The sequence below is a fragment of the Macaca thibetana genome, chromosome 15 (assembly GCF_024542745.1).
Source record: "Macaca thibetana thibetana isolate TM-01 chromosome 15, ASM2454274v1, whole genome shotgun sequence".
Taxonomy (NCBI): domain Eukaryota; kingdom Metazoa; phylum Chordata; class Mammalia; order Primates; family Cercopithecidae; genus Macaca; species Macaca thibetana.
This window is the reverse complement of record NC_065592.1, coordinates 80905647-80931945: the sequence shown is the minus strand read 5'-3', so window position 1 is coordinate 80931945 and position 26299 is coordinate 80905647. Positions and strand designations below refer to the sequence as shown.

The 26299-nt window shown below is 41.4% G+C and overlaps 1 protein-coding gene across 2 annotated transcripts in view; it reads right to left on the bottom strand.

The window, feature by feature from the left end:
* Positions 1 to 1503: 1503 nt before the first annotated feature.
* Positions 1504 to 26299, bottom strand: part of PGM5 (phosphoglucomutase 5) — a 180145-nt gene continuing 155349 nt past the window's right edge. The window contains exon 11 of one of the 2 annotated variants that reach the window (XM_050761745.1): positions 1504 to 2991. In XM_050761745.1, coding sequence (XP_050617702.1) covers positions 2902 to 2991 — 90 coding nt within the window. In that variant the 3' untranslated portion in view covers positions 1504 to 2901. Of the gene's footprint in view, positions 2992 to 10284; positions 23100 to 26299 lie in introns of those variants that run through there. The other variant, XM_050761744.1, reaches the window with a different exon arrangement.

Sequence of the window (26299 nt, the reverse complement as noted above, 5' to 3'; positions counted from 1 at the left end):
CTGGCTAATTTTTGTATTTTTGGTAGAGACAGTGTTTCACTATTTTGGCCAGGCTGGTCTCAAACTCCTGACCTCAAGTGATCCACCCACCTCAGCCTCCCAAAGTGCTGGGATAACAGGTGTGAGCCACCATGCCCAGCCTAGAGCTTCATCTTTAAGAATATAAAGAACATTATATGGGGAACAGTGACTTCCTGCCTCTCTCCTCTCCTGAGAATTAGGCAAGAGGTCATACACATATAGTTTGGCAAGAGAAGTTTGGATTTCATGTAAGGCAGAAATAATATCTTGGCAATGTGAATCAGAGCAGGTTCCAGAGAGTGACTGTGTCCTAGACCCACCAAAAGACCTTCCCTTGACAACATAGCTGAAAAAATCTCTGTAAAAATAGGCAGCTACGCAGCTGCTTCTTCTGGTGGCTGGGCCCAAGGCTTTGCTCTGCCTGACATTCACAACCCTGTGCCCGCTTCAACCCCATGCATCAAGCCACCTCCTCAGGAGACCCCAAGCAAGTCTCCTCTCCAGCCATCCTAACCCTCAATTCCTAGCCTATCTGCTGACTTCACTCACCCTTGATGAAATTCTATAAATGCTTACAAATCCCAAGAAACTCTACTGTTTGGGAAACCGCTCTCATGCTACCATCTCTGAGTCTATTGCCTCTCTCTGTGTAGTCCCACAGCACATTGTTTGTGCCTCCTGTAACATTTTTATCTGATTATTTGTGTATGTTTGTCATAGCCTCCTATTCCCAAATTATAATCTTATAAGATCAGGAATAATGTTTCATCCATTTCTCTGCCCCATCTAAAACAGAACCCTGCCTAGATGAGTTGCTCAATCAATGTTCACTGAATGAATGAATGAATGAATCAACAGATGGATGGATGAATGGATGGACTGCTGGGTAAATATATATTTGGGCTACTGGCCACACATGACTCCATATCAAAACAAAGAAATATAATTTTTATGTAAGGACTAATTTACATTTGAACTTACAAGTTAGAGATCATTAAAAGTTTGGCAACTTGAGAAAATAAATAAGTATTTTCTTACCTAGAGCTGATACACCTAAGAATACATCTGAGTGTCCTGACTAACACATCCGTGATTAATGAACACATGGATGGCTAGCATGGACGTCCACTCATGAGACAAGACCTTGAGAACCAAGGCTATGGAATTTTATTCCAATGGTTATCAATCTTGAAAGGGTTTTTTTTTTGTTTTAGAATCTCAGCTCAAAGTCACCTTCCTATTATTTTGAAATGAAGACAGTTACAGTGGAGGTCTAGATGCCATTTCAGTTTCTGCTGACTCCCAAAGGCAGTTTTGAGTAACTTAACTTTTCTGTTCCATTTAATACATGTCTCTAGTCATAATAGTGAAAAACAGCCCTTGCGGTTTTTCTGAAAGGCAGATTTATCAGGATAGGTCATCAGTACTGGAGTTTATCAAATGGCGAAACAAACAAATAAGTAAAAACCCACAATCCTTGGATAAGGTTGAAATTAGGAATTTCTTTTTTATTGGCCACTAAATGTCCTAGCAAGTTTCTGACAGAAGCATAGACAGAAAATGGAAACAAATACCTTACTGGGAATGTTTCCTTGCTTGCACTAACCTTGACTACAGCAATAATGCATTGCTCAACAGTCAAAGTGCACCAGGTCATCTCCGCAAATGGCAGGATAAGTGACTGTGCCGTTCCCAAAGAAGCAAAACAGATGCAAACAGGTCCCATGGGTGTCCTGGCTGAGTACAGAGGAGGCTGCTGGAGCTGCAGTACCCTTTTCCTAAGCAAGGAAAGCCAGCTGTGACCCCCTGCTTGCCGGCAGGGGTCCCCACCCTCCCCTCCATCATCTGGCCCATAGCTGTACCACCAATTACATTTTCTTCCAGCATCCACTTCATTTCCTACTTTTACAGCATTTCATCCTCTCCTTTTGCAGCCATTACAAATAAGATCAGAACCGTGTCCAAACAAGTGCATTAAGATAGGCCCCTATTGGCAAAGTCAAAGAGCTCTCACACATGGTGGTCTTTTTGTCTTCTCAAGAGGAACTTGTATAAACCCATGTACCAACATACTTGATGTAATCAAGGAAGGGTCTCCCCAAATTGTAAGCATTTAATTGCAGAGTCTTGTCAAGAAACTTCTTCCCACCTTTACAACTGAATGGCTGAATTTGAAAGAAGGTATCCAGCTTAATAGCTAAAATAATATTGTTTACAAAATAAGAGAGGAAAACACCTATTGATATATTTTGTTGGAAGTGTGCCATTGTGATCTGTAGAAAGCTTTAGAAGATGTGAGAGAAGGTGGTACAGGGATGTTGGGGATGGGATGGGGGAGGCAGGGCCATCAGGTGGGTGGTAGGAGTGACGTGGGCTGTTGGGAGTTCTGTAATAAAACCTTCCCCCATTGTAGACCTGACATAGGATGAAAAGCTAAACCCTTCTCCATACTCGGAGTGTTTCCTTCTGCCTGCCCAGGGGCACCTGGGACTTAGGGTCAGCTAATTCTGGCACTGTTCTCTCTTGTGATTTTAGAACATTTTCTCGCTTGGCACCAATGATGCGCAGATGTTGTGATTAACAGCTGCCTAGCCCAGTCATTGTCAAAAGGGGAGGTTCCTTTGTGTGACAAAATGTAGATATCAAATGATTGTGCAGCTTTAACAGACAGCTAAAGGCCCTGTTGCATTTGGAGGAATGGGACAAAACCAAAACCAAATGGAATTTTTTTCTTTTCCCACCCACCCTCTGTCCCCCAAAAGCAAAATATCTTTTGTTTTTCCAAAGTCATAAGAGGCACAAACAGGTAGCAAGAAGGCATCAGTGAAGCATCTCCCGCTGAGCACTCTCTTTGGCCCTGATGAGTGATCTTTCCGCTACTCAGGTGATGACAGTGGGTCCCCTCCGGCCAGTTCTCTCATGAATCTGGGATATTTTCAGTGCGATGGCTATGAGAGGGCTCAGCACTGCCTGCAAAAGGAAAAGGAAAGTCTGTGAACAACTCAAGTCAGTTACATTTTGGGGCATCTGGATTTCTATGATAAGCATCTGGACTTAGATTCCAATTCACTGTTTACAGGCAGAGTCTTCATGGGCAGGACATCTGTCCTCTCTCGACCTTTGCTTCCTCCTCCACCAATGGAAGTTGGAATGGGCGGGGCAGGAGAGTAGGGGGAGAAGGTGATCTCCAAAGTCTTAACCAGCTTCAAAAGAAATTTATTTATAATAGGAAAATGTACAGCCCAACTACCAAACATGAGAGCACTGTATGAAGACAGCTTTGTGAATTAAGGGAGTTCAGAAAACTCCCAGTCTTCTGCTGCTACACCCTCATCCTCACTACACACACACACACACACACACGAGAATAAAAGCTCATTCTTCATCCTAGGGCCATGGATTTAAAGAAGCTATCATCGTGATGTTTCTGAAATGACAGACCAATTCATTGGCCAATGTTGCAGAAATAACTGATCATGCCTTCCCATCACATAACACCGGGCTTATGAGGCACCTCAGTGGGTTCCCTGGAGGAGGTGGGCATGCTTTAGAAGCCTGAGGAATAGGTTCTTGGGAAGGTGAAGGACATGAGGAGGAGGAAGACTCATTTCTTTCTTATTGTTTCATGGGATTGAGGCATTGTTTTCTGAGGTGTGGAACATGCAACACTCACGATTTTCAGTGGTGCGTGGATATGGTATTGCTAATAAACAGTGAGAAAATCAGTCTATTTTCCATTCCTCTTCAATCCTTCTGATTTCATCAAGGAAAAACTCTGTTTGCTGCCAAACTTTAACACTTTAACCAAGATAGTGCATGCCTCAGGCAAGAGTTACCCAGCTAGAAGGTAAAGTCACTGCATGTTTTTATTGAATTCATGTTCATGATGTGCTTATATTTATCAAGTGGGATTGTTTTTTCCATGTAGAGTACTTTTTATAATAAATAAGTAGATTGAGGTAAAAACAAAGTGAGTCAATTTAAAGACAAATATTGGCCATGCGTGGTGGCTCATGCCTGTAATCCCAATACTTGGGAAGGCTGAGGTGGAGGATCACTTGAGCCAGGAGTTTAATACCAGCCTAAGCAACATTGACCCCATCTCTATAAAAAACAAAAATCACCTGAGTGCAGTGGTGTGTGCCTGTAGTCCTAGCTACTGGATAGGCTGAGATAGGAGGATGGATTGAACCCAGAAGTTCAAGATTACAATGAACTATGATTGTATAACTGCATTCCAACCTCGGTGACAAAGTGAGACCGTGCCTGTCTCTAAAAAGAAAAAATAAAAATAAAATAAAAAATAAAGACACATACTAATATAGAGATACTGATAGAAAAGAAGTTTGGGTAACACTAGGATAAGGGAAGAAACAAAAATTCTGTAATTCAGGAAAATAAAGCTTGCATTTTGGGAGGGGGAAAGGAATTCAGTTCCTTGTGGGCCCTAACCTATACCCATGCATGAAGGGAGTACACGCATTCCAATCCACACAACAAGAACACAAGAAAATGCACAAGGTACAAGACAGCACAAGTAGTCCGTTGTGTCCTGAGTGGCATATAGATGCAGAAGAATCCTGAGAGATGTGAGCCAGCCTTGTTGGGAGGGACCTAAATGCTAGGGTGAAGTGTAAGGATTTAATTCATTAGGCAAGGGGAGGCATTGAAGTGTTTTGTGTTGGAAGGTGACATCAGAGCTGTGCTTTGGAAATATTGATCTCGCAGCAATTTATGGTTACAAGTATTAAGTTATCTTACTCTATGAAGATGGCTAGATGGACAAGCTCACATAGACTCCTGGAAGCTGGAAGAAAAATGAAAATCTAGAACACAGGAAAGTGGCACTTTCCTCTGATTCCATGTTGATCATCTTGATTCGTAAAAACAGAAGGGATTCTTTTCCTCTTAATAACCCAGTTGGTGCCCAGAAACATTTTATACTGGCACATTTTGCCAGGACATATCCCATGTGATGCCAAGATAGAGGGATCTCTATTCTTTAGGAGCAAAGTGCCCATTTTGTACAGAAATTCAATTTTTAGCTTTGCTCCTCTTCTTGTCTTCTCTTCCCTCTTTCCAGCTCCCCTTTTTTGGTTATGTAATTCTTCATTAACACCTATCAAAGAAGTTAAACTCAGACAGAAAAAGAGAGTGAAGTTAAACTTAATCACTTTAGCTGAGGTTTTAGAGGCCAAACAAAGATAAACATATACTATCCTATTATTTTAAGAAAATGCAATGCAAATGAATTTGAAACTTACAGAACTAAAGGATTAAAACATATTCGGTTTTACATCACTGTAAATTTCAAGATTTTTTGACTCCACATCTTTAAGTGGTGGTACCTATTGGCAAAAGGGTGGGGAAGCAAGTTTTAACAAATACTGTAAACACCAGGGAAGTTCTCTTTACTGATCTCCACTTAACTCTACAAACTAACACATGCTTTTCACTTCAGTAAAACATCTTGACTCACATCCATAGCTCACTAGATGTCCGTTACCAATAGGTCACTCTCTAACATGCTCACCTACTTCTACCTTCAGCAGTTGCATTATGTGTTTATTAGGAGTCAGTTAAGTTTGTTCCCCATACGTTAATGCCTATTGTACTAATTATTGAGACTATGCAATTTAATTATATGTAAACCAATGAAATGTGAATGCAAATAAGATGACTTTTTTTTCTATGAAAATTAAGTTGAGTGTTTTGGAAAGAACAGATAATGGTGATTAGCTAATCCTGTCAAATTAGATGTGGGTGAGACACTACAAAATATTGGGGAGAAATTTTTAAGTTACAGAAGAATTAGTTTTTCAGATTGCTTCACAATTGTCATTAAGTTCCTATTGTAATATAAAGGAATCAAAGACAGATGTTATAGATGATGAACTATGAGTGGGAATCTTTTGAAGAAAGAGGATTACAATGGTAAACAGTGTGCTCATATTAAAGAAAAGGTCTTGGACCAAAATCAAAACATTGGCAAATGCATGTACACTTATATGTTTTATGATAAAAATGTAATAGGATATCTGTGTGTATAGTGGACCTACTTAACTCTCTTTCTGGATTCATCAACCAAGCACTTGTCCCTTCTGTTCATGTCAGAGAATAGGGCTTCTGTGGTGCTTATGCAAGCTGAAGGGAAGAAGATGCCACATGAGGAAACCCCTGAACATGAGGATTCCCATCCTGAGCCAAGAGCCCTGGGCAAATCTGGCACAGATGCCATGGAGTCATCTGCCTTCAGGGAAATATGAGTGTTTGGGAAGAAGTACATCAAGGATAACTACCTCACTGATGTTCAGTCTTTTCAGCCATTTTCCAGGAACCACAGAACTTCTTTAGATTTTGTATGATCCTAGGAAGGCCTGGGAAGAAGTCCCTAAAAATACCCAAGATTGAATTTTTTGCCAGCTTTGTGGAAAGGAAACTTCAAGTTAAGCTCCCATTTTTAAGACTAATGGACTAATTTATTTTTTCTTCCCTGAGTGTATAAATTAAATAGTCATGTGTCACTTAATGATGGGGACACGTTCTGAGAAATGCATCGTTAGGCAATTTCATCCTTATGCAAACATTATAGAGTGTACTTACACAAACCTAGATGATATGTGTATTTTTATTTATATATTGTTTTTCATATGGGAAACTAAATGTCCCAGCACCATCGCTAAATATCAATTATTTCCCCTACTTGATTCACAATGTCAATATCAAGTGCCATGTATCAGGTTTCTATACACGCTCCATTTCAATACTATGGGGCCACCATAGAATATGTGGTCTGTTGTTGACAGAGACATCACTGCACCATGTATGATGTTATATATGTGCTAGAATGAGTGGCCACATCATGAGGGACGGTAGAAACTTTCTCTTATTCATTGCTAAGAAAAGTATCTACTGCTTACGAGATACTCAATACATCTTTGTGGAGTACATGAATGATATATTTGATGAAAAGATGATGAGGCAAATAGAGACTCCTGAGGGCATTCCTGGAGGACATTGTGTACATGTGGGAGGGTCAGCAGTACTGGGATTTTACTCATGTTTTTCTTTAGAAATCACACCTCTGATACATGTAAGCCCCAGACACTTCTCTCATATCATCAACCATGCCTCATAGTGGGTGGGAGTTAATTTTCCTGAGGCAATTGGACAGGCCATTGGAATGAGGAGCAAAAAGAGGGGTTATGAACTGTGGATGTGAGTTTTCTAACATGGAGCTGGAAGTACAGAATCTCAAAAGCAGAGAGGAATGTGGATTGGTGTCATTTGATTTCTTCATGGCACAGATGAGGACACTAAAGCCCAGTGCGACACAGGATTGACCCAAGGTCACACATCTGTTTGGTGGCTGAGCTGGGATAAAAACACAACATGGCCTCCTCTACTGCACTTTCCATAATACAATTCTGCATATAAGATCTGAGAGTGACAAGGATAAAGAGAGAAAGACAATATGCACTGAATGGGGAGGAGCAGGGAAATCGTGGGCTCACCACCCTGTTGGACCAGATGAGTCCCATATCAGATGAGGAGCTGGATAGGATTGACCAGTCTTCCTCCCTGACCAAAACCAGGCAGACAGTGGGAGAAGAGGTGTTCTCAGTTATGTGGGTTATGTGAATGTCCTGGAAACTCCAAAATGACCCTTTGTGAATAAAAGAAATAAATTAATAGCGACTTTAATAATTATGTTAGAGTATAGCATTGTTTTTCTAATTCCAGTGTTTTTTAGAGTACCTAACATATTTTTTCTACAGTCAAGGGTAGGAAGCAGTGACTGCTTATCTTGCTCCAAACCAAGCAGGTCACGCATCCTTTCAAGATGGCATCTTCTGCCACCTTGCAAGGTTTTCTGGACGTTTGCTTTTGATTTTAATTGCACTACAATATTTATCTGGATTACTGAGTATTTTGGCATCCACACCCACTTAAATTTTGCACCCAGTTAACCTCACATTAATCGTAGCCCACATAAATCCTAGATTAGGTTTTAACTTGTTCATACTCCCTGGAAAGGCACAGAGAGTTTCTCTTTTTACTTTCTCTCCCATCTTCTGTTTTGCTTTATGTCATTGTTATAATCCACTTTCATGTAAATTAGATTCATTAAAAAAAAAGAAAAACCTAACAAACTGAACTTCTTAGCCTGGGACAAGCAATAGACTGGAGGGATGTAAATGATCTGAATGTTACAAGACTCAAAGTAAATAGTTAACTGATATTTGGAGGAAAACAATACCCTAACCAGAATCATAATCACTTATCAAGCAAGATTTGTCAGAATTTTTGGAGGGAACCTAGTGCTGGGCTGGTCTCTATGAGGAATGTGCATTTGTACAGTCGGGGAAGGAGTGGAGCCATGGGTGGAGAGTGAATAGGTGTGGATGACGATAATTACCATAGTTCATCTTTTGGGGCAGTCAGTACAAACCAGAGAATGCAGGTCATCCAACAACAGAAAACACTGACATTGTGGCATCCATAAAATAGAGATTTATAACAAATGCTACTTTCTCCTGATCCCTAGGATCAACTAACAACACTCCCACTTTGTTTAAAACCTGCTAAACCTGAATGCCAGGCTTTCTCTCTGGATTTTATGCAAACATTCATTTTCAGTCAATATGCTGTTTGCATAGTCTAAGGCAGTGGTTCTTAAACTTGAACATGCACCAGTATCCCCTGGTGGGTCTGTTAAAGTGTAAACTGCAGCACCCCTCGTCCTGAGTGTCTGATTCAAGGGGTCTAGGTTGGGGCCCAAGGGCTGACATTTCCAACAGCTTCCCAGGATGCTGTTGGTCCAGGAGCCACATTCTGAGGACCACTGCTCTAAGGTATGCTAATTATTGTGCCTGTCAAATGCTTTGCTCCAGCCAAATCCCAGGCTGCATTGTTTGCATCACATGATCCCAACCCTTGGCTGCAGCTGATTGGACCAGAAGTGGCCATCTGATCTACAGGTAGCCAATCCAGAGGCTGGCTAGCAATCTACAATACAGCCTGGGGCAAAAAGTTCACCTAGCCTAGCGGATTATTATCCTCAGGGATTTGAACTGTAAGTAATGAAAGAACGGACAGTTAGTAGTGGAAACTAAATCACGAGGTTATAATGAATTAACCACGAAGGCATAAGACTCCATGGTAACCCTGGATTATGAGAAAGCAGAGACTCTGAGAAAGATGACAAAAAATGATAAGAAAGCAGGGTGAAACCAGGAGAAGAATTAAAAAGAGCAGAAGGAAATAATAAAGGAGTTGGTAGAGAGAAAACAATGGCATGATTCCCAGTGATCTCTAAAGACCCACTACCTCCCACTAGGAAGTCCTGAAGTGGTAACTGTACTCCAGGTCTAGTCTCTGAGATGTGGCCATGTGACAGACCCCACTCTTGGCTTTCTTGAGCTAACTTAGATCTTTTTGCATATTAAAATCAAAAATTTTAAGCAAATTAAAATAAAACCACAATTAATAAGATAAACATCCAAAGTGTATTTCTCTTAGATTGTTTTGAGGTATCATCATGGTCCAGTTTTCTACCACCAACTAACCAAAAAGCTTTTTTTCTTATGAAACGTAACATCTTGCAAACCAAAATTAACTTCCTCACCGTGCCAGTCCATGGTGCCACCTTCTCTTTCCTGCTAGGAGCACATCCCTCTGAGCTCTCCATCTGCTTAGCTGGAAGTATTCCTTGGTGGGTCCTTCTCCCTCTCCTGTACATCCAAGCAGTTGCCAAACCCTCTGATTCTATTTCTCCCCATCTACTTCTCATTCTCATCCCCACTGTTTCCTTAACACAGTGCCCCACCATCTCCAGCTTGCATGAATCTGCTGTCTGTTCTCAGTCTCATCAGAGAGAGCTTCTTTTCACAGGAGACTTGTTCATGTGAGTGCCTGATGTAAAAGGCTCAGATGGCTTCACCAAGGCTGTGGTCAGCCCCTCAGCCTGGCTGTCAGGCTCTGGACATTTAGATTTCACCCTCTGTGGTAGGCAGAATAATGGTCCCCTAAAGATATCAGGTCCTACTTCCCCAACTCTATAAATATTACCTTATTTGGGGAAAAACAGGGGTTTTGCAGATGTGGTTAAGGAACTTGCAATGAGAACATTATCCTGGATTATTCTGGTGAGCCCTACATGCAATTCAAATTATTCTTATAAGAGAGAGTCAGAGGGAGATCAAATACACCCAGAGAGAGGAGAAGACCATGTGAAGGCGCAGGCAGAGGCAGCAGTGCCTGCAGCCCCCAGAAGCTGCAACAGGTAAGGGAGGCATTCTCTCCTAGGGCCTCCAAAGGGAGTGTAGCCCTGCCCAGTCCTTGGTTTCACACTCCTGGCCTCCTGAGCATGACAGAACACCTTTCTGTTGTTTCCAACCACCCAGTCTGTGTAATCTGTTACAGCAGCCACAGGAAATGAGTACACCCTTCATCTCCGCTCCTCCTCCCCAATCCCCTTCCTGCTCCTTCTCCCATCTGCCCGCCCCCATTAAGCTGTGATCTCCCAGTCAGAAGCAGCCCCTGCTCCCACTTTCTCTCTTGTACTTTTTTATGCATTGTTCGAGTTTAGAATGATTTTAAAATCTCACCCTCCCTCAAGGCCTCCTGCATGAAATCTCTCTGAACACCCCTCCCCCACCCAAGTAGGACCTCGCCATTCCCTGGACCCCTCTCTACTAATTCCTGTGTTTGTTTGTTTTTTCTTGAATTATAGGAATTTGCTGGGGAGTTTTCTCTTCCTTCATCACATTTCAACTGAAGTCTAAGCTACTGGGAGATAAAATTTTCTTAAAAGTCTTTGTTTCCTTCACAATACGTATCTTGCCCGAGGAGATGCTCAAAATAATAATTGGTGGGTTTGGAATATTCTGTCAAAAGCGAGTCATTAGGTGTTGAAGGCGCTGGGGTGATCTACTGAGAAACCACCTTGCTCTTTGTACTCCCTTCATCCAGAAGATTCATCCCGATTTACGAGGAAGAGATGAAGCTAGCCACCCATCCCCCATGTGCCTCCCCATCAATCTGACTGAGGGTCCAGGCCTTTGTGCTCCTCATTACCTGCCTGGGAAGGCTTAATAGGCACTTGGATGGTTCCAGCTGAGCCACTGAATGCTAATGTGAAGAAGGGGCTGGGGTGGTGGGTTAATAATTCCAGAGGTGAAAGAAAAAGAAAGCTGCTCAATCCAGGAATGTGGTGAAGGGAAAAGGATTGTGCATTCTGGAAATGGTGTGAAGCTGAGTCTCCTTGGATGCAGTGCCGCTAAAGAGGAAAGGAGGCACTAGGAGGAGGATTGCCTGCGGGTAGTGGCAAGGACCACCAGGGAAAAAACTCTATGCCCATGCCCAAAGCAGCACAGCAGACAGGTGGGCGGGGTGTCAACAATCATGGCTGAGTAGCTACGAACCCCATTGCAATGGCAACCACAGAGACCCACTCTCTTCCCCAGGGCAGCATGAGGCCTCCTGTGCCTTCCATCCCTCTGGACTGTCTTCTACGATCTGGAAAAGGGGAGGGAGCCCCAAATGATCACTACTGAGCTTCTTGTCTATTCAAATAGGGGGTGGTGAGCTAGAAATTGTTTGATTTGTACGATACAGCAATGTGACATCCCTCACATCCCAAAAGTCATGGAACAATTCCTACCTGTTATGATGATAAACCTGGAGTCACCCTCTGGCTTCATTTCCAATACAACTCAGTGTTGGAGACAAGTTCTGATTACATTGCCCTTCAAATCCTCAACATCCATGCAATGTAACAGAAAGAGCCAAGTACAAGGCTACGTTATAAGAACCCCTGCCCACCAGGATGCCAGGGAGGGGGAGCGGGAATTCATCCCACGCTCCTCTAGCCCAGCAGGAGTCCTGGCAAAGGTCTGCCTCTTCTGGGAGGCTGCCCCCCAGTCCCTTGTCCTGTGCTTACCTATGGGGGGGCACCTTTTCCTAATCTGCACAGAAGTACCCTAAATGCTATTTTACCCTAAAGGCTTAATGCTGTGTGTTTACAGTAGCCCAGGTTCTAGGTAACAAAGATGACTAGCTATTTTAAATCCATTTTGGAAGCCTACAGAATAGAAATTATCACTGAAAATGAAGTCAAAGACATTTTTGCTAATAAAATTAAATGAAAATACTAAACATTGCAGACATGTTGATCCTTATTATAATACATACAACCCCCATCCTAACTTTAATCCCCTTTTCATGTCATAAACCTACTTGTCTCTCTTGATCCCGAATGGACCTAAAATTAGCCAAATTAGACAATATGAAAAATGACTATAGATAAATCTGGATATAGAGCCCAACCCTGAGAGAATCAATCTATCTTGTCAATTTCAGGAAAATAGCCCGTCTCAAAAGTTCTCTTCTGAGGAGGAAAAAAGCTATTCCAAGACAGAAATAGATTAAATACTCCCAAAGAGGCTCATCAAAGTGAAACTAAGCTAGCATTTTGGGAACGCAGTGACCTGCCTGACAGAAACCTGATAGACCAGGGAGGCTTGGCCTCCTTCTCCACCACCCTCCCCATGTTTGCAATTGCTTTGGGACTTTAGGAGGTGAAGGCATTTAGAGTGCGAATCCAAAATAAGATAGAAGAGCAATGAGGCTGATTTTTTTGGAGACAGAGTCTCACTCTGTCACCCAGGCTGGAGTGCAGTGGCATGATCTTGGCTCACTGCAACCTCTGCCTCCTGGGTTCCAGCAATTCTACTGCCTCAGCCTCCTGAGTAGCTGGGATTATAGGTGCACACCACCACACCCAGCTAATTTTTGTATTTTTAGTAAAGACAGGATTTCTCCATGTGGGCCAGGCCGGCCTTGATCTCCAGACCTCAGGTGATCCACCTGTCTCGGCCTCCCAAAGTGCTGGGGTTACAGGTGTGAGTCACAGTGCCAGGCCTGATATTTTTATTCAAATGTGAACTCTAATTGGCTCCATGCCCTGTGGGGATGGAGAAAGGGAGACAGCAAGAGCACTGGCCACTGTCTGTGGGAGCAGCTGAGAGGCTTTAGCACCATCTCTGAGCCCTTTGTGCTGCTGAATACTACAAACCCACCTGCAAGAGTTGACAGTTTGAATTGTTAGGACTGTTTCCCTGGCCACGGTTTCCCTGTTCCTCTCTTCTTTCTTTCTATCCACCTCTCCCCTCACCTTCTGCCACCAAAACATTGAAAAGATCAGATCCCCATCCCTCCCTCTCATGTCTTCACATTTCTATTCATTGGGTATATCCACACTAAGCTTCCAGGTTTCTTTCAAATGGAATACACTTGCTAGTTTAAAGGGAAACTAGGATCTCCTCTGCCCTTACCAAATGGTTAGCAGAAATAAAACTTCAAGATTGAAACTAGAGGTTAAAAAAACCAAAGGGCCATTGCCTCTCCAGTTTGTTACTCAAAGGACTCTCTCCATTCTCCATTTTCCTCCCTTTGGTCAGTGTTCTCAGTCCTCATTGCCATTTTATATAGTTTGTGCCTTGGATTCTAAGTTTTGATTCTTTAGCAATTTTTTAATAGCTGGCACTGAGTACCCAAAATGTGCCAAGCACTATTCCAAAGTCATGCATTGAATTAATCTCTAAATAGTCTATGAGGTAGGTGGTATTATTCTCATTTTACAGATGAGGAAACCGAGGCTTGGAGGCATTACATCACTTGTGCAGTCACACGGCAAACAAGTGGCAAAGCTGAGCTCTGAACCCACTCAGTACTGTGATTTTAACCTCAAAGCTAGCCTGTATCTCACTACCCCAGATTGCCCTTATACTGAGGGAAATGTTTTCATTTTCTGAAAGTTTAAAAATATATTTGTCTTAATGCCAAAAGTTTCCCTGTTTCCAGGCACACTATTTGACAATTACCTTTTTAAGGATTGTGAAATATAACAATCACAGGGAAATGCAAAAAATTTAACATACTCTAATTATATGTAAAACGGATGCTTGTCCTTCTGAAGACAAAGCCTATCTGAGTTCTAAATGGACCCATCAAGTCATTCTCCCTTGTTAGCATACTGTCAGCACATAGCGCCTAGTCCAGTCTTTTTCTTTAGCAACACCTTTTATGATATTAAAGGGCTTCCCTTTGATTCCCATTCACAGAATTTTTATCATGAAGAGATGATACATTTTATCAAATGCTTTTTTTTGTGTCAATTTTGTTTTCACTTTCGAATTCAGTTGCCCTTATAATACTCTGTATTCTTTCATTCCTCAGCATATAGGTAATTTTCATACGTGTCCTCTGTGGCATGAAAAGAATTTACACATTGAGTTGATGTTGCATGGTGTAGTATCTAGATATGTCTATTACATCAGGTGTGTTAACTAAGTCATTTAAATATGCTATGTTTTTACTAATTGCTGTCTACTTATTCTAATAATTACTGAGAGGGGTGTTAAAATACTCAAGGGCAATTGTGGATTTATTTTCTTCTTACATTTTCATCTCTCTCTCCCTCTTTTTCCTTTATAAATTTAAAATTGCTGTGTCTTCCTAGGAGATTTAACTCTTATCAGTTTGAAGAGTCTCTCTTTATCTTTAGCAATGCTTTTGACCTTAAAGTCTATTTTATCTGAAATAATAGAGCTAGTTTTTAGGTTATTATTTGTATATATCTTTTTCCATCTTTTAACTTTCAAATTTTCTGTATTTTTATATATAAGATGCATCTTTTATAAGGAGCCTATAGTTATCTTTTTTTTTTTTAAGAAAGGGTCTCACTCTGTCACTCAAGCTGGAGTGTGGTGGTATGATCATGGTTCATTGCATCGTCAATTTCCCAGGCTTGAGCAATCCTCTCACCTCAGCCTCCTAATTAGCTAGGACTACAAGTGCACACCATCACACTTGGCTAATTTTATATATTTACTTTTTGTAAAGACAAGGTCTCCTTATGTTGCCCAGGCTGGTCTCAAACTCCTGGGCTTAAGCAATCCTACCACCTTGGCCTCTGAAAGTGCTGAGATTACAGGTATGAGCCACCATGACATTGTCTGTTTCCTACAGCAGTTAGTTCACTTATATTGAAAGTAATAACCAATAAATTCAAGTTTAAATTCACCACCTTATGTGCTTTTTACTTGACCTAGCTGTTTTTCTTTCTTGATTTTTTAAAGTTCCTATGTTTTCCTCTCTTAAGAAGTTATGTAATTTTCTTCTTTTTTTTTTAATGGTTACCTAGAAACCACAACCTGAATCCTTGACCTATCAAAGTCTAATATTTATCTATACCTTTATTTTCTTCCAATATATTCAAACACCTTACTTTAACTGCAATTATTCTCATGGTGTTTAGTTATTGTGGTTGTATAATTTAATTCTCCATCATATTAATATACATATTTCAGCACAAGACATTATTATTAATGTTTTATACAGACAATGTTCATTTATACCAACTCCTATTTTTAACATTTCTTTTATTCCCTGCTGCATTTTATTCCAAATATTCATCTGGGATAATTTTCCTTCTTCCTGAAGAATATCCTTGAGAATTTCTTTTTGTGTAGATATTCTCTCAGCTTTTATCTGAAGATGTCTTTATTTTGCTTTCATTTTAGAAGGAAAGTTTCACTAGATTAAGAATTCTAAGCTGTCAGTCTCCTTATTTTTAGTGTTGATATAGAAAAATTAGTTGTCAAACTATTGCTTCTTTGCCTTTGATTTTCTGCAATTTTAGCCTGATGTGTCTAGATGTGAATTTATTTTTATATATCCTGCTTAGCTTTCTAGAACCAGTGGACTGACCTCCTTCTTGGTTCTGGGAACTCTTCACCTATCATTTTTTCCAGTGTTGTTGTATCCAAGTCTCTCTCTCCTCTTTGGAGACTCCAACTAAATTATGTTAGCACTTCTCACTGTATCCTGTGTGTCTCTTACCCTCTATTCTGTATTTTTCTGAATATGATCTTTCATTGTCTAAAGGCAGCAATCTTATATTTGTTCTGCAAATCATAAGGACTGAACTGAAAAATCAGATGCATAGTCTCTTCTGAAATATTTTAAGTTCACTTATATTCTTCAGCTGCTGTTAAATCCATTTATGTTCTTAACTTTGGTTATCTTTCTCAGCTCTTTAATTTCAACATCTTGATATCTTTTTATAGTTTTCAGTTATTTGTTGATGTTTTTACGTTCAGTGCATTATTTCCAGGAACATAGTGAAAACAACTATTTTACAGTGTGTATTGAATAAATTCCAGTATCTATAGGTCTTTTTCTGTGGTATGTTGTTTCTGTTGATTCTGGTACATGTTGCTTTGTGTATCCAAGTGCTTTATAATCTTTTACTGTTTGGTGCCCATTTTGTTTGAAAAATTGCTTATAGAAATAACTGGAGACCTAGAATATTGTTTGTTTCCTTAATTTCATTTCATGAGACTCCCTAGGGAGCCAGAATATCAGAGCCATGGATTTATACTCCTCTGGAGTACAGTCTGTATACCACCTTTGGAATGGTCTTCTTTAAGTTTACAACCGAGAGCAGGGGTTGTTATGCCAGGATCTCTGCCTTTGGTGTGTACTTAACTAACCACTTGAAAATGCCACACAGGTCTGCCTTTTTGCTGCCTCTTTGGTTAGTCTCCTGGGTAGCAGAGGCAGACTGTAATAGACCAGTCCTCCTCTACCTGGACCTGATGCCTGTCACCTTTACCCTGTGCAGTCATCAAAAGCACCTCTTCTTTAGTACCTCTCCTAGATAGACAAACTCCCTAGGACAGAAAGAGCTTTGGCTCACTTCCCTGAGTGCCAACCCTTTTCCTGTTCTTGTTATTGTTTTATTAGGTCATTGGTCAACCATGCTTTTAATAAGATGCTTTAATGTATTTCTTTGAGCTCTTTTCAGAGGGAAGGTTAGTTTGAATCACCTAATCCACCACTACTAAAAGTTAGAAGTCCTTCATATGGAAATTGTGTTGTTTTGTAATCATTTTCCTGCCAATATTTAAAAATCAAATTTCATTTGAAAATCCAGATATCTTGCTTCTTTTAAAATCAGAAAACCTGGCAACCTTGAGCTCACATATTAACAAAGCAATAATTAAAGACAGCTGAGCATCACCAGCGTGCCCACCATGCTCTATTGTCTTAAAATGGCTCCAATCTAGGACTTACTGCCTGTTTTGGTGGGCGACTGAATTTGCTACCACTGAACAAGCAATAGTGGACTAGAGGCAGTGAAATAATTTTAACATTAGTAAGTATAAATTTTACCTGGATAGTAACATATCCAGGAATCTGGGGCATTCTAATTTAAATTTTCTCTTTTTCTGAAGTAGAGATTTTTGTATTATGAGGGCCTTGAAGACTACTGTGGAGGGCTGGCAGATTTGCATAAGGAGCCCAGCAACCATTTGGGGAGAAAAAGTACTGCAGTCCTCCACGTCCCCTATGATGCCTATGCCCTGAGATGCAAACTCTCAGCATGGACTGAACTGCTCATGACTACAACAGAGAACTAGGCCAGGCACCGTGGCTCATGCCTGTAATCCCAGCACTTTGGGAGGCCGAGTGGGGCGGATCACCTGAAGTCGGGAATTCAAGGCCAGTCTGACCAACATGGATAAACTCCGTCTCTACCAAAAAAAAAAAAAAAAAAAATTAGCCTGGCGTGGTGGTGCATGCCTATAGTCCCAGCTACTCGGGAAGCTGAGGTAGGAGAATCGTTTGAATCTGGGAGGCGGAGGTTGCAGTGAGCCAAGATTGCGCCACTGCACTCCAGCCTGGGCAACAAGAGCGAAATCCCATCTTAAAAACACAACACAACACAACACAATACACACACACACAACTATATAAACACAAAATCCAGGAACTGTCTCCACTCAACCCAGCCCTCCTAGGAGCACACCAGAGCTGGCAAAGCAGCTGTGCGAAGACATCACCAAAGCAAAGAGGCTGAGACTCCAGGCCCACTTTGGCAAGGAGAACTCCTGGCTGAGTGGAGCCCTGAGAGTGTGTGCTCTCTCCCCTCCCATGTTGAGGGGTTGCCAAGGCCCAGGCAGGGTCCTTCAGTGGCCGGATGGTGGAGGCTCACCCCACTACCTCCTTTCAGACCTACCCATGGTGAGGTTCACCCCAGGGTGGTGATGCTGCTTCTCTGGGAGAGGAGTTCACAGTCTCTCTGTACTTCCCACAACTGCCACCCCACAGCCTACTTGAGGTAACTAGTTACAAAGTAGCACAGTGGCATTCTCCAGCTTCCAGAGGGTACAGCCTTATAAGAAAGGACTAGCCCTTGGGAAAGGATTTGGGGACATAAAAGGGAATAGGAGGACTGAAAGAGAGACCACACTTCCTACTAGTCTGGAATTGTGGGGCTTGAGGACCGCCTCTGACAACATTCTTAGAGGACAGATTAAGGTGCATTAACTGTGCCAGATTGAAGATGGGAACGCTGGTCTACTCCAATTTACTTTTCATAGGTGGGTGAGCACCCCATATTTTTTGAAGGCACATAATAAGGACCTTAGTTAAGGTCTTGGACTCTGAGGCCCAAATGTAGGTTCAAATACCAGTGACACTGTTTAGAAACAGTAGATTGTTCAAATTCTCAGGGCCAAAGTTTTCTTATTTGTAAAACATGGATGGATAGCATGACTACCTATAGCATTGGATTGTGGTGAGAATGAGATATAACACACACAAAACACATAGCATTCTGCCTAGCCCCCATACAGGGCGAGCACTGATATGTCCTGATGAACACTATTAACACTATTATTATTACCACTATCATCATCGAAGCCATAAGCCTGACTTGCTATTAATAAAAAAGAAGGCTACAAGTAAGTGGACCTGCATACCAGTCCCAATAAGCTGACCTTTGGTAGATAGTCAACAACCCTTCTAGCTTATGTTTATTTGCCCATAAAATAAAGTTCATGTTATCTTTTTGATAAAAGATAAAAAGAGATTAAGAATGTTGAGGTGTTCCCAGCTCTTGGAGTGAGAAAGCCACTCAACTCAGAGGCAACATCTGTGTCAGCGAGAGGGTCAGTGACACACCCAGTGGAGGAAAGCTTGCCTGCATCTTTGTGTGCACCATGCCCTATATATCGAGCCAGAGAGAATACAATCAGATTGCAGTTGCATAAGACAATGTTGACAAGAGAAGGAACGGACATCACAGCTTTTGAAACACATTCCTTAAGGGTGTATCAGATTCCAAAGAAGTTAGCAAAGACTTCCACATTGAGCAAAGCAGAGTGGCAGAGTTGAGGTGAGTAGCAGAAGCAAACTAGAAGAGAACTTCTGCCACGAGGGCCACCTGAGTCTTATGGAGGAGGCAGTAGTGGGACAGTCATTAACACCAGGCACTAAAAACATGGAAATGAGCCCTGTAAACGAGGAGAGACTCTTCCCCACAATAGAAAGACTATTAGTGAAATTAATGGATGGTTAATGCACACTTTATGAATGCAATTTTGACAAAGGAACATGCTCTTTTACGGCCTTTGCCTTTAGACTCTGCTGCCATTTAACCTAACATATTTAAAGTGTTTTAAATAATTGACCTTTTCCTAGTAATTGAAGTTGTGCTAGACTGTCTACCCACAATTTTAGCAAGGCTTTGTGCCTTGGCAAAATCAAATTAGAACTTTCTTTAATTCATCCACGTTTATTTTGAATCTCTCAGCTCAACTAGTATAATTGTGTGAAGAAAACAGTCTAACACTGCTGAGTTGATATTGAGGAAGGGTTTCTACGGAGATGCAAATTGAAACAGATTTTCTTGTTTCTTTTTTTGTTAATTGACCTGAGAAGCAGGAACAAGTCTTTAAGGATCTTGGCACATTTGTCTGGGTTATTTTCTGCATGTTTTATGATTTTCTTAAATGAGGAAGAAATAGAGGCCAGGCACCCCTATAAATGCATCCTATTTGGTTTGGCCTTAGAGGGTTTATCTGGTCTGGAGACAATGTCAAGCCTGCTAAGCAGAGGTGGAAATAAGGATCCCAAAGGTCATCCATCACAGGACTTCTCACACTTTTATTTTTCGCCGTTTTTTTTTTTTTTTTTTTTTTTTTTTTTTGAGACGGAGTCTCACTCTGTCACCCAAGTTGGAGTGCAGTGGTGCAATGTTGGTTCACCGTAACCTCCGCTGCCTCCCAGGTTCAAGCAATTCTCCTGCTTCAGCCTTCTAAGTAGCTGGGATTACAGGCACCTGCCACCATGCCTGGCTAATTTGTATATTTTTAGTAGAGAAGGGGTTTCACCATGTTGGCCAGGCTGTTCTCGAACTCTTGACCTCAGGTGATTCACCCACCTCAGCCTCCCAAAGTGCTGGGATTGGAGGTATAAGCCATCGCAGCCAGCATCCGTTTTCTTTTTTTAGAGACAGGGCCTCCTTCAGTTGCCCATGCTGGTCTTCAACTCCTAAGCACAAGGGATCCTCCCCACCTCAGCCTCCTGAGTAGATGGCACTCTGTAGGCTAATGCCACCACGCCCAGCGTTAGGACTTCTCAAACTTCAATGTGCACATGAACCACCTCAGGAGCTTGTTAAAATGCAGGATCTGAATAAGTAGATCTGGGCTGGGGCCAGAGATTCTGCATTTCTAAGCAGCAACCAGGTGATGTGGATGGTCCAAGAACGACCCTTAGTGTAGCAAAAGTATAAAGCACTGTTAATAACAGGGTAAACGTACTTTCTTTTAAACTTTTTATCGACTCTTATCCATTAAAAGGAAAGCAAATTCATAATGACTGTAAATTCTGAAAAACATGGGTTGATATGAGTCAGAGCCAGCGGCTTGATTCAACAATATAGAAACACTTACATGGTCAAAGACAGTGTAAAATGTAAAACTGGGAAATCTTAGTATATCATCAAAGTCTCTTAGCTTTTGTTAGACACCACACCGACTGTCCTGACTGTAATTCCCAAGAATATAATTAAAAGCAAAGAAACAGAACAAAAACAACACAATTGCTACTTCCTAGGGAAATGGGGTGAGATTCCTTGGAGACTGGGTTTGAGGATCATTGTTAATGTGACTGAAATGCACTAGTACATTGTTACCAGCTCCCAGAAGCCCCATTCACACGGGTATGCAATGTCACAGCACTCCCTGGCTTGGGGTGACTACTGAAATGTCACGTGTTTGCTTCCCATTCTTTGTAAGAATTCACCAGGGCTCATATTTATACTTTCTTTCTTCATCCCATTTATCCATTAATGTTTTCCCCTTTTCTTCTGACATAGTGCTGCTCTTCTGAAAATCATGTGTAAGCAATTGCTTTAAAAAGAAAAACGAAGAACCCTTTTGACAAGAAACAAAAGACCTGAAAAAGGAATTTGATTTCACAAATACAATCGTTTCCCTTTCATGTTTGGCTGCAATCAAAAGCTATGGAGTTCAATCTCAGAAGCCTAATGCTGGAGATTTCCAGAGAGATTTGATATTTTTTCCCCTAAAACTTTACAATTCATCTATATATACAAATATACACAAATACAAATGTAATTTTAAATTTTACAGTGTGGATGGCTTAGCCAAACTCATGTTGATGCATGCTGTACTGAATGTAATCAGAAATTGTGAATAATGTGTCATATTCAGAAACCTATAAGGCAAGGGTCAACAAATTATAGTCCTTAGGCCAAACCCAGGCCACCACCTGGTTTTGGTGCAGCCATAAAAATGGTTTTTATGTTTAACGGTTGGGGAAAAAAAAAAGATTTTGTGACATGTTAAAATTATCTTAAGTCAATTACAGTGCCTATAGTTTTATTAGAATATAGCTTCACTAATGCATTTATGTATTACCTGTGACTGCTTTTGTGCAACAGTGGCAGTTGAGAAGTTGTAACACAGACCATACGATTAATGTTACGGGTTGAATTTGTCTTCCATAAGTGCATATGTTGAGGTCTAATTGCTAATAGCTCAGAATGTGACATTATTTTAAGATGGGGCCTTTACAGAGGTACTCGTGTTAAAATGAGATCATTAGGGTGGGCTGTAATCCAACATGACAGGCGTTCTTATTAAAAGTGGAAATTTGGACCCAGAGACACACAAGAAGGAAGATGATATGAAGAGACACAGGGAAAAGACAGTCATCTATAAGCCAAAAAGAGAGGCCTGGAACAGATCAACAGATCCTTCGCTCACAGCCCTCAGAGGGAACCAGCTCTGTCAACACACTCACCTCAGACTTCTAACCTCCAGAATGAGAAACAAGTCTTGTTTTGTAAGCCACCCAGTTTGTGGTACTTTGTTACATCATCCCTAGCAAACTAATACAGCTAGCAAAGCCTAAACTATTTACTCTCTGGGACTATTCAGAAAAAAACTTGACTCCTACTCCAAGGAACCAATTTTTCTGTTTAACCCCTTGAAGCCAGAGAGCACATGCTTCCTGGCTAGTCAAGAAACTTCAGGGGTCCTTTCTTCAATGAACCTGCCTTTCATCACACACCCACTGCAGTGTTCAAGCCTTTTCTCTCTGGTAAAAGAGCTTGGAACAACCAATGGATTGCACATTATTTGGATGAAATGAAATCATTGAACAACCCCTACTTACTACCTCTTACTCCAAGCCAGGAAGGTAGTGAATTTGTTCCACGAATGGAGAGACAAGTAGAGAAACTCCACTTCATCCTTGAACCTTCTGACAAAGCATGGTACATCTAAAATGCCATGTCATGAGAGCCCTGGGAGCTCTCAGAGAAGACCTAGGTTTTTAGAAGCTGTCAGTTGTCTTGGGACATTTCTCATGGATCCAGTTTGCTCTCTGAGATGATAATTTGGAGGGAAAAGGACAAGTCAATTGCAATATAAAACAAATTGCTAAGTAATCTGGGAATCTTTTATCCACGTGTGATAAGAAAACCAGTCAACACCATTATTAATAAAAATAATGGTGGTGAAACCCCTTCTCTACTAAAAATACAAAAATTAGCCAGGCATGGTGACACATGCCTGTAGTCCTAGCTACTCGGGAGGCTGAGGCAGGAGAATTGCTTGAACCTGGGAGGTGGAGGTTGCAGTGAGCTGAGACTGCACCACTGCACTCCAGCCTGGGACAGAGTGAGACTCCATCTAAAAAAAAAAAAAAAAAAAAAAAAAAAAAAGGCAGAAACAATAACATTAATGACAATAAACATTTATTGAACATTTATTCACATGTCAGGTATAAACCAAAAATATAATTCTAAGCCCCAAACTAACTGACTGGACATCTCCCTGCCCCCCATTATCGGCCAAAAGGATCCCGAAAACTAGTCCAGGCTGTGACAGGAAAAGGGGATAGCATATGCCTCAATATATCCTCCTCTCTGGAGCTTAGGTGTTGACAGTTAGAGATTCTAGGACTGACAGAACAGACTCTTTGCAGCAATAAGATACCAAATTCCAACCTGACCCTGATACAGCATCAGATGACAGATAACAGGCACTGAAGGAAATCAAAGCATTTTACCCCAGAATATATTTCTTGGACATAATTTGGAATGGTTCTACAAAGCCATCTTTTGTGGGGGAAATCTGCCTTCTGTAGAGAATCCCTGTCCCTTGCTAGATCTTTTCTGGAGAGTCTGACACCCTTTGAGGTCTAATAAGAGATATTTACCATCTATTCTCTCTGAAGCCTGCTACTTAGAGGCTTCATCTACATAACAAGAACCTCAGCTTCCACAACTTTATCTTAACTCAAACATTTGTTTATACTGACTTTACCTCTTCTGACAAAGCTTAACTTTTTCAACCAATTGCCAATCAGAAAATCTTTGAATCCACCTATGACCTGAAAGCCTCCCCTTCTTTGACATGTCCTGCTTTTCTGGGCCAAGCCAATGTATGCTTTACATGTGTTGCTTGTGTCTTTGCCTGTAACTTCTATCTCCCTAAAATGTATGAAACCAAGTATAAGCCAACCACCTTGGGCACATGTTCTCAGGACCTCCTGAGGCTGTGTCACAGGCCATGACCTTTAACCCTGGCAAAATAAAACTCTAAAATGATTAAGGCTCATCTTGGTTGTTTTCTTTGATTTACACAGGCATTGTGCAAAACTCTTTACATATATGAATTACCTGATTTAATCATTACAGCAATATAAAATAAGAAGTATATCTATCTCAATTTGACTGATGGAGAAATTAGGTTGCCCAAGATCACAAAACTGGAAAATGGCAGAACTAGGACTCAAAACAAAAATAGTTGATTTCAAAGCCCAACGTTTGTATCAGAGGCCATCCAGCCTTGATGGTATGCGAAAAAACCAAAATCTTCTTGGGCTGCTGCCTAACAATTTTAGCCACCTGAGAAAGTGACAGTGGTTTTGTCTTTTCCTCTGGCTGTTAAGCTGGTGTTTTCATTCTAATGCTTTGACATCTTAGGGCCTGGCTGACTCTGGAAGGTTTTGTTCTTCCCAGGGTTAGCTAATTCTTAGAGACAGCAAACAGCACACCCTGGAGCTTACCTTTCAGATGCAAACCAGACACTTCCTTTCTCAGCCCACACAGGGCTCTCAAACTTGGGCCACTATTTCTCTGCCCTAACCACCCCAAGGCTAGGTACCAGGCAATTAGGGACAGTCCCTATGCCCCAGAGCCTGCTGAAATTATTCAAACAAGCTAATCCTAAACCTGCTCACCATGCTTTACCTTGCCTTTCCCACAGAATCCCCAAAAAGGCTTCACCCACATTTTCCCTTTGCTCATTCTGCCTCCTGTCTGACCCTGGCGCTTACCTGTGTGGCCCTGTGTGGCGTGTTGTGCTCCCTCCTCTTGGGAACTGTGAGTAACAAACGATCAGTCATCTCAACATCTGTGGGCCTCCCCATACCTGAATAATAATGAAGTCTACATTTTAAGCCACTCTCTCAGCCTCATCTACCTTCCATCTCATATCATGACGGTATAGTACACAGGCCCAGCCTGCCAAAGTATGCCTCATGTGATGATTTGTACCAACAAAAATGCTCAAAAATAAAACCAAAAACACAAACACGACGCCAAAATTGTACAAACCTCTAACGGCTTTCCCACCTGCCCAAGGCTTAAGCATTCTGGCATTGAGATGCTCCTCCCTGGAGTTTGTCAGGCCTGCCAGCATTCCTGGGAGTCAAAAACAAGGGATGGGAAACTCCCTCACCTGCATCTGGAACAGGAGTTCTCATTCTGGGATTAGGGCATCGAACTTAAAATCAGCCAAGAGTAGACAGGAGAGCAAAAACAGCCACATTCTCCCCTTGACAGCTCAGATCCTGTATTCTGCATGTGAATGAAGCATGACCATGGTGGGAAGCCCAGGCAAAGCTGCCTCCAGATGCTGGCTAATTGCACACACTAGTCCAGAGCTTCCTTCTGAAGGCCACAGCCAACCTCCAGGTTCACTGTCAGTCCCCATTTGTTAAGATACACTCTTATTTATTATATAAGCAAAGCAAATGATTTACTGTACACCAAGGAAGGACACCACTTCAAAGAAAACCGGAGTCACCACCAGTTCATGAGACCTGGGTAGCTTTCTCCTGAAAGGCATGGAAACGTGATTGTGCTGTGCATCTGGGCTGGAACAAAAAGGCTGCTGGGAAAGGCAGATTGTGCTGGACACAGCTTGTCAAACCCATTCATCTGGCAAGAGAAGTGATGACCAGTGACCTCTGGACTTGTGTGACTGCTGCAAATTCATTCATGCTCCTTTTTCAGGCTGAGTAAACAAGATCCAGCAAGACTCGGTGATTTGTGGATATAAACATCGCTGGGTTAACCAATAGCTGGTTAAGCATGTGCTTTAGACATGGTAAAACCGGCACCAAAACAAAAGATGTTTTGGTAAGAAGCTGATATTTAATATTTTAGAAATTAGAATAGCATCATAAGGAAAAAATCAAAATGTTTTTAGGTTTCCTTATATTTATTTTTAAAGCTAATTTTGTTTTTTATTTTAAACAACATATAAGAAAGTAGGGAGGAGATATAATTTTTTTTAAGAGTTCAGGCTTTCTCAACTGTAAACCAAACTTGACCCAAAGCCAGGATCAAGGCATGCCTTTTGGTTCTTTAGTGTTCTGTTCTTAAGACCACTGGTTCTCAGGATAAGCTGGCGATGCCGATATTCTTGCAAGATTTGGAATTAAGGGCCTCTTTTGTATATATTGCCACGAAGGGACATATGAGATGGGCTCTGTCTTTGGGATTAACATGAGTGGTTCATGGTGGCAGTCCATAGTTTCCCACAAGTCCCAGACTGTGTGTAGTGTGGCACAGGGCTTCGCATACTCAGTACCTTGAAAG